The sequence below is a fragment of the Cebidichthys violaceus genome, unplaced genomic scaffold (genome assembly GCF_023349555.1).
Source record: "Cebidichthys violaceus isolate CVI_PGR_0920_01 unplaced genomic scaffold, fCebVio1.0.p SCAF_12, whole genome shotgun sequence".
Lineage (NCBI taxonomy): Eukaryota > Metazoa > Chordata > Actinopteri > Perciformes > Stichaeidae > Cebidichthys > Cebidichthys violaceus.
The window spans coordinates 12,395,671-12,411,963 of NW_027176285.1; the positions used below are offsets into that span (position 1 = coordinate 12,395,671).

The 16,293-nt window shown below is 41.8% G+C and overlaps 1 protein-coding gene across 3 annotated transcripts in view; it reads left to right on the top strand.

The window, feature by feature from the left end:
* The window catches only part of LOC137869213 (membrane-associated phosphatidylinositol transfer protein 2-like), a 48,188-nt gene that overhangs the window by 13,396 nt on the left and 18,499 nt on the right, over positions 1–16,293 (top strand). For 2 of the 3 annotated variants that reach the window (XM_068706455.1, XM_068706456.1), the window contains 7 exons: positions 4,717–4,935; positions 11,010–11,224; positions 12,057–12,178; positions 12,499–12,732; positions 15,003–15,347; positions 15,500–15,595; positions 16,174–16,278. In XM_068706455.1, the coding sequence (XP_068562556.1) occupies positions 4,858–4,935; positions 11,010–11,224; positions 12,057–12,178; positions 12,499–12,732; positions 15,003–15,347; positions 15,500–15,595; positions 16,174–16,278 (1,195 nt within the window). In that variant the 5' untranslated portion in view covers positions 4,717–4,857. Of the gene's footprint in view, positions 1–4,591; positions 4,622–4,716; positions 4,936–11,009; positions 11,225–12,056; positions 12,179–12,498; positions 12,733–15,002; positions 15,348–15,499; positions 15,596–16,173; positions 16,279–16,293 lie in introns of those variants that run through there. The other variant, XM_068706457.1, reaches the window with a different exon arrangement.

A 16,293-nucleotide genomic window follows, 5' to 3' on the forward strand; every position in this document is an offset into this window, starting at 1 on the left:
CCCAGTAAATTTCTTAATAATAATCTGCTTTTCCCCTCAACTCTGCGTCTACATTTTTGCACTTTTAGCTCATTGTTGTTGTTGTTGTTTACGTCCTATGACTTCATGTTTTGGTTGACTCTCACTGCTCTCATATTGTAGTTTCTGGGAGCAGCGATAAAAACAAATCTCTGATAAATTTACTTTGTGCACAGGATCAAACAGCAGCCAGGTCGAGCCTAAAAGAGAGAGAATGTTGGAGTTAAATTCATCCAGTAGAACACCACCCCTTATGAATGCTTGTGCTGCTCCGTATCTGCTGAATGCATAAGTAGGGAACTGTGTCCATAATAATTTAAAAAGTGACAATAAGTCAGTGTGGAGCTTGTTTCCACTGCCCCCATGTGGTCAAAACAATCTGCTATTGCAGCTTTAAGAGGCCACCTAAACTAGTGCCATAAAGTCGTCCTGTATGAGTAATAACAACTTAGAATATGATATTTTTAGAGCAGTAGTAGCTGCAGAAAAAGCTTGCAAAGGACAGAGTGGTATCTAAATATCCAGCTCCAGAGACGAGCGGTCTCAGCTGGTCTCAGTCAGAGACATCCACAGTCTGTTTCTCCAGTAAGACACAGGGGGTTGAGTTCAATTAGAACGGGTGGACGGCAGGCTGGGGTGTGTTTTTTTTTTTTTTTAAGGGGATCGGTTGAGCAGCAAGTCGGCCTCCAGGAACAAGCTGCTGGCAGGCGGTGCCGTGTTTAATGGAGCGGAGCTGTTGTCATCCGAGTTGAATGCCTCGATGTCAAATTTGTTGCAATTTAGCTGAGGGCTTTCTCAGTCCTGCCTTCACACAGCACTGTGATGGAGGGAAGCTGGCAGCCAGTCACCCTCTTAGTGGGGGCAGATGAGACGTTTTACTTTGTCTGCGGAGGCGACACTGACTGTGATTTTCCACTGTGAGCTCAATTAGGAGGGCCTTTCGATTTAACCAGCGGACTACAGCGGCTGCATGAAGACAATCTCCCGTAGGTTTTCGTTGAAAATGTTTTCACAGCGTCGCGGCAAATTTGAGCCACCCGGCAGTGCTAGAGGCCAATCTTCCTGTATGATTGGCTGCCTGTGTTCTTGCTAATGCCGTAGTACGAGGTGCAAACTTCATCAGTTAAATGGATTAGAGTGGAGAGAGGTACACGGGGAAGGCAGGAAGCCAATTTCCCACACGCTGTGGTTTGCTTGCTTTGTGGGAAATTGGCCATAAGCCCAAAGGGAGCTTTGTTTAGGTTTGAAGCATCGCTGGTCATCCCCAAAGTAATGAGAAGGAACGGAGCCATATTCAGACAGTTATTAGAGGAGATAAAAAGCATTGCGTCACATGTTGATAAAGGCTCTACTGTTGTTCTGAAAAACATAATTGAAGAATGTGGTCATCTGCCAGTATATTAATGTTCTACTTCTAGGGCTAAGTGCTCACTTTATTATAGTGAGAACTGAAGGAAAGCTTATTGTGGCTCATGTTGTTACTGGCTATCCAATATCAATATATACTGAAATACACACTAATGTTACACTGGGGAACATTAAAAGCTTGTTTTGAAGTCTATGACCAAGTGGACAAATTGTGCTGTTCTATAATCAAGGTTCTTTATTTTATTTTTGTTGTTTATTCATTTTGTGTTGAACAGAACAAACATATTGAATGGCATAAATGTGGCCACGCCTACAATACAGTGCAGTAAATATTAGTTTTGGAATCAAAAAACGTGATGTTGGTTGAACAAAACAAGGAATTTGGGACTTTTGTTTGTATTTTGTATGTATATATAACTACATACGTCTGAGACATTATACCAGACCCGAACTAAAACAAACTAAATATATATATATATATATATATATATATATATATATATATATATATATATATATATATATATAAACACTTAAACTAGACCTTTCTGAAAAAGTGAAATTGAACTAAGACTGGCAAACACACTCTGTAAACAAACTACAATGAAAACTAAAAGTCAAAACTGAAATAAAACCATATAACTTTGATTTGGAGTGTTGTTCTCTCTTTTTGCTCTGTTTTTGGTCTCCACCACCTCCTGAGGGTAAACATCTGTCTCTTTAGCTGCTGAACGCTCCACTATGTTCACCAGCTAGTCTGCTGTTTGCTGCTGAGCAGGTAGAGAACAGTGGCTTTTTCTTACAGCTTCTTCTCTGAAAACGAAGCCATGAGAGCCGTGAGAGTGAACCAAAACTGTAAAAACTGAGGGCCGTAAAACCCAAAACAGTGAGCCGTAAAGGGGCTAAAGTTGCCTCTTTGGCCGGACCTGTCCCTGCTCTGTGGTATCTAGTGCCTGCAACAAACAATTGTTGTCACTATTGATTAATTTGCCAATTATTTCTCCACTCACACCAGTCCGAGATGTTTTCAGATGTCTTGTTTTGTCCCACCAACAGAACCCAAACGTCTTTATTTTACAACGATGGTAAACAGAGCAGCATTCCTCTTGTAGTCCGCCCTACGTCCTCAGAACCTCCTGCTCCATTATTCTTCAGCTCATGTTTGTGTTTTTTCCAGAGAATGCCGGCTGCTGTATCCGATGTGCTGACTCACAGCTCGACTTAGCTGACGGAGACAAAAACGGGCTCGATCTTCATGCGTGGCTCCGTCTATCTGTTTGTGTGTGTGTGTGTGTGTGTGTCGGTTCTCATCCGTCTCACGTTCTGCTTCGTGGGGATCACTGTGTCTCTATAAATAGCAGCTCTTCTGTCGGTCAAGGACTTGTTCTTCACAGGATTCAGAGAGGAACGCCGCTCCGTTTCCTCGCTGTAATTATATCAGAGCGCAAACCGCCGCAGCTCAGTGAATAAGGTCATACGTTATCGCCTCTGGATCTGAATCTTAATTCGTGGGTGAGACAAAGCGCTGCAGTTTCATTACCTGTAGCTGTTGTTTATTAACTGCATCATGAATTAAAGAGCCTGTAATTAGGAGGTCGAGATGATTATTCTTGATGTTAGATTCTATCTTCAACCTAAGGCCGAATAACCTTTTTCATTAAAACATTTTTAACGATGCTATTGAGACATTTTACATATGGAAACTCTGCTATTCTAAGTGTGACTTAATTTACTTATTGGTTTCAGCATCTTCAACCTCTTTCTTCTGTCTAGATTCAGGAAAACTGGCCTGGTGTATTTGGTATTTTTATGAACAGCTTCAGCCAGACAGACACCTAAACGCCAACTTACCAAACATCTTAACAAGCGGTGGTCAATTTTAAATAAGTTACGGTGCGACTGATTCATAAGAATTATAATTCTGGTGTTTTAAACCGGACTAATAAAGAAAATAGAAAAAGTAATGCATGAACCAAAGGAGTATTTCACACAACAAATGCCACATGGTTTATGAGTGTGATGTTATTTAACTTTATTTACATCTTTGATATTCTGAATATTGTTTAATATTATTATTTATGAATAAACCCCTCTTGACTTTTTTGATTAGAACCAAATAAAAAATGTTGACCTGATGGTGCCAGATAAAAGTTCTTACGATTCATCCTCAGGGGAACATGAATGTGAGAACCACATTTCCTGACAATCTATCCAATCCACTGCAGCCGTCCTCAGCTGAAAATCTAAAGTTCAGAATAAATATTAAAAAGCTAATGAAGCATGTTGTTGGCAGGAGAAGCCTCCAGGCTACTCTGCCTCTCATACTGTACTTCCTGACCTCTACGGTTCATCTGCTGCAGCAGCTCGACCAAACATGCATAACCTAATCATGCACAGATGGACAGACGGTGGGACGCAACCTGCGCGCACACACACACACACACACACACACACACACACACACACACACACACACACACACTTTCCAGTTGACATGTCAGCTCCTCCTCTTTTCTCTCTCTCATGTTAACAGCATCAGGTTGACTGACGGTCCTTCTTATTAAGTCTGAGATTAAGGAGCCGCTGTCATGTGACTCTGCAGACCTCGTCTGTCTGTCTGCTGGTTAGAGTGTGACGGATCACACCTTCACGACTGTTTGGATGGATGTTGGAAGAAATGGCAGTGTTGAGCTTAAAGAGAGAGAACGTTATAGACGGTGACACGACCGCTAAGACTCCTAATGAATATTCATGATGCTGCTCTGTAACTCCTGAATGTAGAAACGAGTTCAGCAAATTAACCTAAAAGGTGACAAGTCAGCGTTGTGTTCACAACTTGTCTCTGCTGCCTCCAGACGTATCTTATAATCTGTAAAATAACTTTCAGCTGTCAGATCAATGTATCGCCGTAAAAAGCCCAATATTTCCCTCTGAAATGCAGTGCAGTATAAAGTAACAGGGAAATGAAACACTTTAACATACCTTCATTTGAAAGCAACATTGACCACAACTTGGCTGAATCTTCAGCGTGTGCAAACACAGTTGGGATTGAGGTTGCTGGGGGATTTCATGGATGATGCTAGGTCAGTGGATTACCTTGTAATAGATCTGTAGGAGGGCTGGAGGACACACACACACATACACACACACACACACACACACAGGAAGTGTTGGCTTGTGTACGAGAGGGGGGGGTTAATCCTTGAGACAAACATGCTAACTCCTCCTCTGCTTTGTAAGTAACGCTGGAAGCTAAAATCGACACATTCTCAACCCTTTTTCTTGTGCGTTCGTCCCGCTGAAAGTCTGTTTTCTCGTCTCCCCTCTCAGGCGTGAATAACAATGACTCCCATCCTGGCTGTTTGAACATGCTGCTCGGGTAGCGAAGCCGAAACCGAGAGGAGCGTCTACCCCGCTTTACACTCCGGACACACTAAACACACGGGAGTCGGGCCCAATTCAAGCACAACCATGCTGATCAAGGAGTATCGCATCCCCATGCCGATGAGCGTGGAGGAGTACCGCATCGCTCAGCTCTACATGATCCAGGTGAGTGGGTTTCACCTCAATCAGTTTGCTAATGAGGTACAGGGAAAGTGTTTTCTTTGGAGTTCAGGTTTGTGCGTGAAGGTTGGGGAGGGAGAGGGTGGAGGTGAGGAGTTTAAAGTGTCGTCGTGTCGCATTGTAGCTGTGAAGAACATGGTCAACGGGTCACAGGGACCGGTGTTGTGCTCTGCAGACCAGATGGTGCCACCATATGCCTGTGGATTGGGTTTCATTTCATAATTTTGTGCAAAATACACACACACACACACACACACACACACACACACACACACACACACACATATATATACATCCCAAAAAACACCCACTGAAGACAAGATGAGGAAGAAGTGATTTAGTTTAGTGAATAGATGCAGAAAGGTGAACACAAGAAAACATGTTTTATTCAATTTTGCTTTTTAGCCATAAATCAAAGACAAGAAAGCATTTAAGAAATAACAGATAAAAGATCAGATTATTAAAAACAGAGCCTATAAATAAAGTAAATTAGTTTGTTATTATGTTCACTTAAGACTGATTCAATCGATTATTCAGTTTGTTAATTTGTTGCTTGGCTTCATGTTTTTGAACAGAGCATGTGCAGTAATTAATAACGTACTGTACAACGACATACAACGAGTCCAACATCAAAGAACGAGAACAGATATTTTCCCTGTTTTATCATTATGTTCATAATATAACACAGAAAGAACAGGAAAGAAAACGCAGCAACAAAATTCAGACTGGCGTTTCCATGATTTTGCACAATTTTCTTACAAATTTATGACTTTATAATCTCAGAAAATATTATATTTTATTAATATATTTTTTTTCTCAGAATATTTCCCTCCCTTTCCGACACCATAACAAATATTGCTTTTACCTTCATGAGCCCCAATACGCCGTTGTTTGTTATCCTCTATCCTTTGAAAAACTCCCCAGTGGAACCTCCAGAAGAGCAACAGACGTGTGTTCAGAACAGACCAATCAGAATCAGGATCACACACACTATAGACTCACTGTAAAGTTTAAACATAGAAGAAGAATATGAAACCAAACCTGCAGGACCAGAAGTATGCAAAAAACCTCCTGAATATCAGCTTTGATAATGCACATTAATACACACACACACACACACACACACACACACACACACACACACACACACACTACTGGACCACCCCCCTCCTCCTCCCACTCAGCGTCACAGCTGGGTGCCGGTTACCATGGTAACTGGTGACATCAGCTGCAGCATGGCATCATTTGTTTGTGATGAGAGAGAGAGAGATAGGGGGAGGGGGGAGAGAGAGAGAGAGAGAGAGAGAGAGGGGGAGGGGGCAAGAGAGAGAGATGGAGGGGGAGAGAGAGACGAGGAGGGAGGGATGGACAGACATGATGGTGCAGTCGGCGTTACCATGACAACACCTTTAAGTTATCACCACATGTTCAGTACACGGGGTGGACACAATAACATGAACACCCTTGTGTTGCTGTAGATCGTTTAGAAACACTGACAAACAAAAACACATCAGTGTCACACACTGTGTGTTCACGGGTCACAGAATAACACATCACAGGTGATCGTTGATTCTTTACGAGATGTGTGTGAGACACGTCTGTGTGTGTGTGTGTGTGTGTGTGTGTGTGTGTGTGTGTGTGTGTGTGTGTGTGTGTGTGTGTGTGTGTGTGTGTGAAGTGTGAGAGCAGCCGGCGATAACGTTTGATGCACGAGGTTCCTCTGGTGCTCCGGTAGGACTGTGAGCCTGAGGAGGGGCGCTGTGTACCCGGCTTTATGCTAACCTTGCGGTGTCACATACATTATTCAGCTCAGAACCGAGACCCTCAGCAGAGTATGATTCCACAGAGCCGTCACATCCTCAAATCGTACATGAATCTGTTTTCTTCCACTTCTTCTTCTCGCTTCTCTCTCTTCCTGTCTGCTGTTCTTAACTTCTTCTACCTTTCTGAATATTGGCCAAAGCTCAGATGTCTCTTGAACAGTTCTTCTATAAATCTTTCCTCGTGTGGATCTTTGTCACGTTACATCGCTGCTTTTTATTACATTCAAGTCTTTTTCATTTAAGAATATCCCAATGATTGCCTATAAGATTCCTGGAAAAAAACCGAATGTGGTGTTGTACAAATTAAAGGAAAGAAACCTGAATAAATATTATTTAATAATTAATTTATTATTGATGATGTTGTTCTTCATATAAATTGAATTATATGTTTGCGTATCGACAAATTTCACATTTCTGCATGTTTAGCTGACCTGCTGTGCACCAGACTCTCTAGGTTACCCTAACAGTGAATTACAGTTACTTAAATGTTATTGAACACTCTCTTTTTACCTATAATTAGTACCAAATCACATAGTTCTTATCAGGAGTTCATGTTTGGATAGATTATTTTGGAAAATACTGACCTGCAAACTTAAGAGGTCTGACTTCATATTCAGTCTTTCCTCGCCTGCATATTTACCACGAAGCTGCAGTTCCTGTTTAACGGGGGGGGGGGGGGGGGGGGGAGTTTAGTTAATCCAAGATGAAACTTCCGTCTGCTAGTTCAGCACCACGGACAGCTCCATGGAGTTGTCACACATAGTGAACTCCTAATAGTAGGTTGTGTGCATGACGTTAGCGAGTGTGTTCTGTACATGTAGTAATGCACTGTGTGTGTGTGTGTGTGTGTGTGTACAGTTTAGGCTGTTTGTCCGTAAACAGTAGCTTCAACTCCTCAAGACTCAAACCAAGTGTCTTGCTTTCCACTTTGACTCATTTAAGGTGGGCTGACCTTTTAAGGTGGGCTGAGCTATTCTCATTTTAGATGAAAAGCTATACGCTATGTGGCCAAATACCACTACATAGCGTATACTCGGTAAGAAGTCATGCGACCTGTCAATCACAGTGTAGCCCCGCCCTAAATCATACCCTGCTTTATGGTCTGTTTGACTCTAAATGGACCATAATTTACTAAATGAACATCATGCTGTGTTGAAGAAGACTTGAAACTAGAGATTGAGACCATAAACTCATGTTTTCAATGTTTACTGAGGTAATAAATCAAGAGAGAAGTAGAGTCATTTTAGACTAGACTTCTATACAACCAGAGGAGTCGCCCCTTGATGGACACTAGAGAGAATGCAGCTTCAACACACAAAGCTTTGGCTTCACTCTGCAGAACCGGAGGTTGCTGACTCGTGTTATTAAGTGAAATGTCTCAACAACTATTGGAAGGATTGCTGTTAACATTTGTGAAGACATTCATGTTCGTTGGTTCTTTGACTATTTGTCATTGTGAGCGTGTTTGCATGCTAACATTAGCAATTAGCTCCAAGGTCCAGCCTGACAGAGCTGCTGTACACTCTTTAGTCTTCTTTCATTCCTCAACAAGTGTGTGTGTGTGTGTGTGTGTGTGTGTGTGTGTGTGTGTGTGTGTGTGTGTGTTTGTCTGATTTTGATGACAGCCAAACACCAGAAAACACACCCCTCAGCAGCAGATGCAGCATCCTCCGGTTTAGAAAAGCTCCCGCTGTTGTTTGCGCCCGACAGTTGTTTTTGAGTAAAGCAGCCGAGAGGGAATTAAAGGTTTTACTACCGCATATAATAAAACTGCTGACTGCATCTTTATCTCTAGATCTTCAGCCTTGGTCGTCTCTGACTGTTTGGAGGATATACATCATACTATCTACACAACAAAGAGCTGTGATATCTGTTGTTTTCATAAAGATTCATGAACCTTAAAGTCCCTGGAGAGATGCAGTATACTCAGATCCTCTCTCTCCTGCACTGCAGCAGGCACGAGGAGGGTAATTTAAGGCCCTCAGCTCCTCACATAAATTACATTACCTGCTAGATTACAGCAATTTTCCAGCTGTTTGCCTCCTCTGACCTTCATTACTGATATCACCTCCCTAAAGTCTTCAGCGGAGACGGCTCCGTGTTCAATCTGAGCTCTCATTCTTGACCCCGAGCTCCTCCACTCTTGCTGTTAATAATGATCGCCGTGATTTGTATTCGCGTACAGCGCCGATCCTCGACCCGGCATCGCATTAACAATGGAAGGAATAAAACAGCTTTTCAATCATCCGTCTCGACAGCAGAATACAGTACATCACGGCCGTCTCACTGCCTCGGCGGGGAGATTAAAGCTGCAAACTCAGATTTAAGATTTAATTAGATGATTTTAAACTACAGAGCATTAGGTCATTGTTGTTTTGAGCACCATGGTTGTGATGTTGGGCTGGAGCACCTGAAGGTAGCTCCATCAATACAACACATTGAAATACAACAAAGGTTATTTTAGAAATATGAAGAATTATTTAACAGTCAAAGACATATTTCATATATAATCAATTCATTTATCAATCATTTCCCGGCAAAAATATTTAACTTGCAAAGAAAAGCGGCACATTTTACAAGCTGCAAGCGGAGAAGGTTGATGAAATCTTTCCTTGTTATTTATAGACCGACTAATTGATTAATTGACGCCTCATTTCACCACTAATTGATTCCTTCGCCGTAAAGTTAAAGGTAGAAAATGAGGCTCCCGTATCGGCTGCTGGAGGAGGTTCATATATATTTGACCGGCCGTATAAACGCTTGGCGGTTACGGTCTAAATGAAGAGCCTCTTAATGAGATGTAGAGTGTTTATAAACTGATGCTGTAATCTGTGGAGCATCAGGTTTAAGACACAGCTCAGTGTGACAGGATCGGTTGGGTTGAACCATCTGCTGCGACATTTTACCTTCCCTACGCAGTTAGTCAGTTTTAAAAGTCCTGAACTCATCAGTAAAAATGAAAACAGTGAGTTTGGATTATGTAGCACAGAAGGAGAGGAGAGACGAATACGAGGCAAAGTGAGCTGAGGAGGACTAAAGAGGATGTGACTGAAAGAATGAACAGAAAAGCAGTTTCTTCTGCTTTTTTTTTCTCCGTGTGGCAGCTTTTTATTTTTCTCTCCAGCTCATCACTTTCCTTCTGCTGCATCATCCATCCAGCTCTGTGAGGGGATCCACGTGGTCGGACTAGAGTCGGAGGAGAGACAGCAGCGCTGCGTGAGGGTCTCGGGGGGGGTAATCTGAAGTTGAAGGAAATGGAGGGAGGATGGGAGGGTGGGAGGGTGTTTGTCGGGCAACCAGAGCTGGATGAGTTGGATTTTTCTAGCATTGGCTCACTTTTGCAGTGTCAGTTCGATTTACTCACATATACAATACCTCTAAGCAGTGTGAATAGAAATGCTGCTGTGTTCATCTTCAGAAGGCCGCTTGTGATCCTACACCTGTCATTGTCAAGCTTCACTCGTGGAGTTTAAAATGCAAATTGTGGCCAATGTACCACTTGACTTTTTACACTTTACACTTGTAGTCTAGGTTCTGGAAAGGTTCCAAACTCTTCAAATGTCTTGTGTTGCTCTTAATATGCACATCAACCCTCTAATGCCAAAACGTCCACGCTGCCAGAAAAGCTAGATGTGTGTTTTTTAATATGCACATATCATCTGTGTCTGTCAGTATGAACCCTACACACTGTATATACAGTATATAGACATCTTTACTTATATATATCATGTGCATATCATCCAGACTATGTTCATCCAGTCAACTCACACTGTACTTGTATACAGACGTTTTATTTCTTATTTTATTGTTGTTCATTGGTGCTTTTTATATATATTTATGTAATATTTCTATTTACACCTATTTGTTCACGACTTGTGTGAAGATAATTATGTTCATACCAGTTTTTACTTGTATCTGTTCAGCTCTTTTTGTCCATGTCCCTCTTTTTATTTGTCTATTTAAGTGTAAGTACGTTAAGAAAGATTCCTTGTATGTGCACAAAAAGTCATTTATATTTAAAATTCACAAATGTGATTTTAAGTAAAAAGCATTTCTATTTCTTTTGAGAAGCACAATAACGGACATTATGTAAATTGAGGGAATGGCTTTGAATGAAACCAAACCTCCACCTGTGAAATATAAAACAAAAAGCAAAGACAACATAATACTCGTATTTGTTACTGTTGATGAATCTAAGCAGCTCCTCCATCTCCTCCCTTCTGTCTCGTTTTGCAGAAAAAGAGCCGAGAGGAGAGCTGTGGCGAGGGCAGCGGGGTGGAGATCCTGGAGAACAAGCCTTACGAGGACGGACCCGGAGGATCGGGTCAGTACACACACAAGGTCTACCACATCGGCAAACACATCCCGTCCTGGTTCTGTGCCATTCTGCCTCAAGCTGCCCTCCGCGTGGAGGAGGAGTCCTGGAACGCCTACCCCTACACCCGGACCCGGTGAGGAAGGAGGAGGAGGAGGAGGAGGAGTCATTGTTTTAGGACAAAAAGACACACTAAAATCACCCCTGTGCTAAAACATTTGTTAACACTTATGAACACATTACATAAAGTGATTTTAGGCAGCTGGCCTTATTTAAAGTAGAAACACTAAACTCTTGGTAATAAAGCATTGTTAATGGTTTTTATTTTATGACTTCTAGATTCATATATTGATGAAATAACACTCACTCGATATTGCTGATGGAGCCTTTTCTTTATCTGGAACAATTTCAGCTGAATAATCATCTTTTTATATCTTGCAGATGACCTAATTTGTGGATTAATAGACCAAATGTTCACAGCATGGTGTATTCCTTCAGGTGTTTAATTATTTCCCCCCATAAACTGCCAAAGTGATGGAGGAAGGTGCTTCAGGGACACAACGCCTTACATCTTATCCAATTCTTTATATTAACAATAGAATCCACATCCCCCTTTCCCACCCCCCCCGAAAATCCTTTGGTCTACTGTTGATAACAATAATCAAAATAACAAACCAAAGTAAATACAAGCAACTTACATGAGATCAAACAGCCATTCAAAATGGCCGTGAAATGGACACAAAAATAGATTAGAGCACGTTCTCTGGCTGCTTGTTAATTAACTCACACACATGTAGGACACCTCGAGGCTCATGAACTGTACATTAATTATTTGGTAGAAGGCAAAAAAGCAGAACGTGACAAGAACTAACAAAGGATAAAGAAATGGAATAAAATAGAAGAAATATGAATAAACACCAAAAGACACGTCCCTGCTTCTAAATGTGTGTTTCTCTTTTGTTCCTCAGGTATACCTGTCCCTTTGTAGAGAAGTTCTCGATAGACATCGAGACGTATTATAAACCAGATACTGGAAACCAAGTGGACGTCTTCAACATGTCTTCTGCTGAGAAGAGACAGAGGACTGTGGGTAAGTCACTGCTGCCGTTGTGAAAACTCACATATTTAATTGTACGCGGGATCAGGAGTCACATCGTGAAAATGCAGACGGTGCGACGTAGAGGGAGGCAGACTTCGTGTCGAGCCTCTGAGTACTTAAAATTCACCGGGGGTGCAGCAGAAATGTGCAGACACATTCCCCGCAGGGAGTTATTACATAAAACTCTCACACACCTTCTCCAGACAGGTGTTGTGACATCTGTGCTGCTTACGCCATGCTGCTCACATCTGCATCGTTTTTTTTGCAGTCTGATGTGATTAATGATAGTTTTTTTTTTCTCTCCCTTGCAGACCCCATAGACATCGTGAAGGACTACATCACTCCTCACGAGTACCTGGTGGAAGAAGACCCCAAACTCTATCAGTCGGTAAAAACCAAGCGGGGCCCGCTGTCGGACGACTGGATCGAGGAGATCAACCAGAATCCTGGAGAATGTCCCGTCATGTGCGCCTACAAGCTCTGCAAAGTGGAGTTCAGATACTGGGGCATGCAGTCCAAGATCGAGCGCTTCATCCACGACGTGGGTAGGTATGACACATGGTGTGTGTGTGTGTGTGTGTGTGTGTGTGTGTGTGTGTGTGTGTGTGTGTGTGTGTGTGTGTGTGTGTGTGTGTGTGTGTGTGTGTGTGTGTGTGTGTGTGTGTGTGTGTGTGTGTGTGTGTGTGAGAGTGTGTGAGTGAGTGTCCTAAAGAGTGTTTGGGCTCTTTGAGACGCCTTTCAGGCGATTTCTTTCCTTTTCAGCTATTTCAGATACTGAGAGAGTATCCATGAGAAGTCTGGAATCATTTTGAAAGTTTAAAGATACGCATGGAAATCTGGGGATAATTCTACAAAATACAGTAATGGAAAAATGGTAATAACCCTAAAAAGTCAAGGATGAAAATGTAAAGTCAGGAAATAATAATAATAATAATAATAAGGAGAGTAACTCTAAAATGTCAATGAACACATGGGAAAATGTAATCTGAAAAGTCGAGAGAAATTTGGAAAAGTTGGAAATAACTTTAAAAAAAATAATAATAAAAATGTATAAAAATCAAATTAAAGTGAAAAAGAATGTTGGAAAAGTCAGTCAGGAAAAATCCTGAAAAGTGAGTGATAACCCTGAAAATGATAATCTTAAAAACTAAAAAATGTAATAATAACCATAAAAAGATATCAATATAAATACTTCTTCCACCACCGGTCCTGAGTATCACTTTAAATGGAAATGAAAGTAAACAATAACTCTGACAAATAGCTCTCAATAGAGTAATTTTCAATTTTGATCTCAATGACATAACCTGATTAAAAAATTATATTTATATCTGAAAATACTTTCCCAATTAAAACCCTGGAGAAATCCCTGGATCCTCTAAACGAGACCGAAAGGTTGAACGATCCGTCAAAGAAGATTTGATTTCAAATGTCGTCTTTCTTTTGATGAACCCAACAAGCACCAGCTGCTCATAAAACCCAAGCAGATCTTTATTAAAGCAGATAACCCGGCAATAAAAAGGCAAAATTAGCAAACAGAGAAAAGTTATTAGATTAATATCCAGTGGAAACAACCGCTGACACATTAATAAAGCTTGAGAGGTTCTGCATTACACAACCCAGAGACCCTTCCAGCACAATCTATAATAAAGACAATCTATCAGAACTTGGATGTGATAATCAGGTTTAATGCAGATGAGATGAATATTTATTTAAGAGCTAAAACTAAAACACAGGATGAGTTGTGTTGCAGCATGTGTGTGGAGGTAGCAGTGGAAGTGAAGATCTGTTGATTAGACCACAGAAGACGGAGCAGCTGCTGCTTCATTAGCCTGGAAGTAAACGCTGTGAGGGAGCGAGCTCAGTGTAAACAGTCTTAAATCACAGCGGGGAAACAGGAAATGAATCCAGGCGGCCGTGTTATCTCACGGAGGCAGACTGCTTCTCCTCTCAAACACTTTCTACGAGGTACCTGTGGTATTTAGTCTCACCTGTCCTCTTACCGTTCCTCACGCTCACCTTGTTCTTCCTCAGTGGCGTCTCCTCGTCTGCGTCTCTGCTCCGCGCCAGAGCGCTTTCATTAATCTGTGGTTCATCAGAAAGTAGAAACAGAAATGATATCACACTGTAAGTCCCTGATGACAAAGTGTTACGCAAGTAGAAGTGCAGAAGTAGTATTAGCGACATGTACTCAAAACTAAAAGTACTCAATATGCAGAAAAGTGGGTCTTTGATGGTGTTTTCTTTTATATATATGTATATGTGTGTATGTACATATATATATAATTAATTCCTAAAAACAATGTTTATGTTGCTGCAGTAAAGACATTTTCTGTCTGAAATTTAAATCAACTCTTGAAAAAAATAAGCAGATTGCTGTACAAAACTAGATTTTAGGAAATACTATATTAAACTAAAACTATCTACAAATATTTAAAAAATGTATCTTTTGCATGCTTTATTCACTTAATTGTATTGTTTATTCTTGCAGGTCTGGATAGAGATGTAGATCTGTTTTCTATCAATGAAACCAGTGTTGGGCCACATTTCTTATTCATTCATCAATAATATATATTATTTGCCCTTTGTTTGTCTGGTTGAAGAGCCCAGCCTTAGTTGTGCCTCTCTTCACATCTGAAACTGAACCGACACCTTTGCTCAGGACCTTTATCTGACATTTCTACCTGTGGAGACATTCTGTTTTTGCCGACCATAACGATATATTCTTAAGGTTAATCCACTTAAGTTGATTTATGTCACAGAAGTATGATTTGTTCCTCACCAGAATGCCAATAAATCCTCGTTGCTGTCCTTGCAGGCCTGCGTAAAGTGATGGTTCGAGCCCACCGGCAGGCGTGGTGCTGGCAGGACGAGTGGTACGGCCTGACCATCGAGGACATCCGGCTGCTGGAGCTGGAGACCCAGCTGGCTCTGGCTAAGAAGATGGCCCAGTACAGCGACGGGGGAACCGAGAACAACGGCTCCTCCGTCAGCCAGGACCAGGGGCAGGGAGCTGAGAGCGTGGGCTCGGCTGCAGAGGCAGAAGGAGGCGGAGGAGGAGGAGGAGGAGGAAAACTGGGAGATTCACTGGAGACACGAGGGGAGCTCACCAAGCAGTGGTCAACATCCTCTAGATCCTCCAACCGGTCGTCTAAGAGAGGCGGTGAGGACCACTTTGTGCTTTTAGCAGCAGAACATTACTTTGCTCCTTCTACCGTAGTAAAACACTGACTGGAGAAGAACCTCCGTACAACCACACTTCATCCAAACTATCTTTTTAACGTCACAACCTCCCGTTGTGTTGTGTGTCCACAGGGAGTCCTTCTCACCAGAGCATCTCAGAGTGGAGGATGCAGAGCATCGCACGAGACTCGGAGGACAGCACAGACGACGAGTTCTTTGACGCTCATGGTAAAAAAAATCATCGCTCTCTGCGTGACGCATAATACATGACACATTAGCCACTGGCTTTATTCTGCATTTTATTTGTGTTATAGAGCTATAAATGATATTTCGGTCGTGCCTCCTGCTTCGTTATGACTTTACGGCCTGCAAACATGATTGGATCATTTCCTCGTATTATATCTCTCAGCATGACTGATAAATATGATCTGTGCAGCGCCTCAAGGTTACCCTGATGTTCCTGCTTTATGTTCTCATTTAAACCTCGTAGTTTAGGTGCTTTTCTTTCAGTTAAGTTAATGCATTGAAACAATAAAGAGTGGACGTATCAGAGCATCACATTCATAGAGGTGAGGTGATTTATAGAGGTCTAATATTCAATCTAAGGAGCCTGATTCTCCCAGAAGGAATCGTCGCAGTGATGGGAAAACGTGTTATGAAATGAAGGATCAGCGCCACAATCACACGAGTACTGTACCGTCCAGTGTTCAAAAACAACAGCAAAGCCAGTCTGTGTTATGAAATATGATTGTTCTGACCTGCGGAGAAGTGTCCTGTATTAATTGTACTACCTGTGTTTCTCGCAGAGGACTTCTCTGACAACGAGGAGATGTTTTCCAAAGAGATCACCAAGTGGAACTCCAACGACCTCATGGACAAGATAGGAACGATGGAGGTGGACGAAGCACAGGGTCAGTGATCGTTTT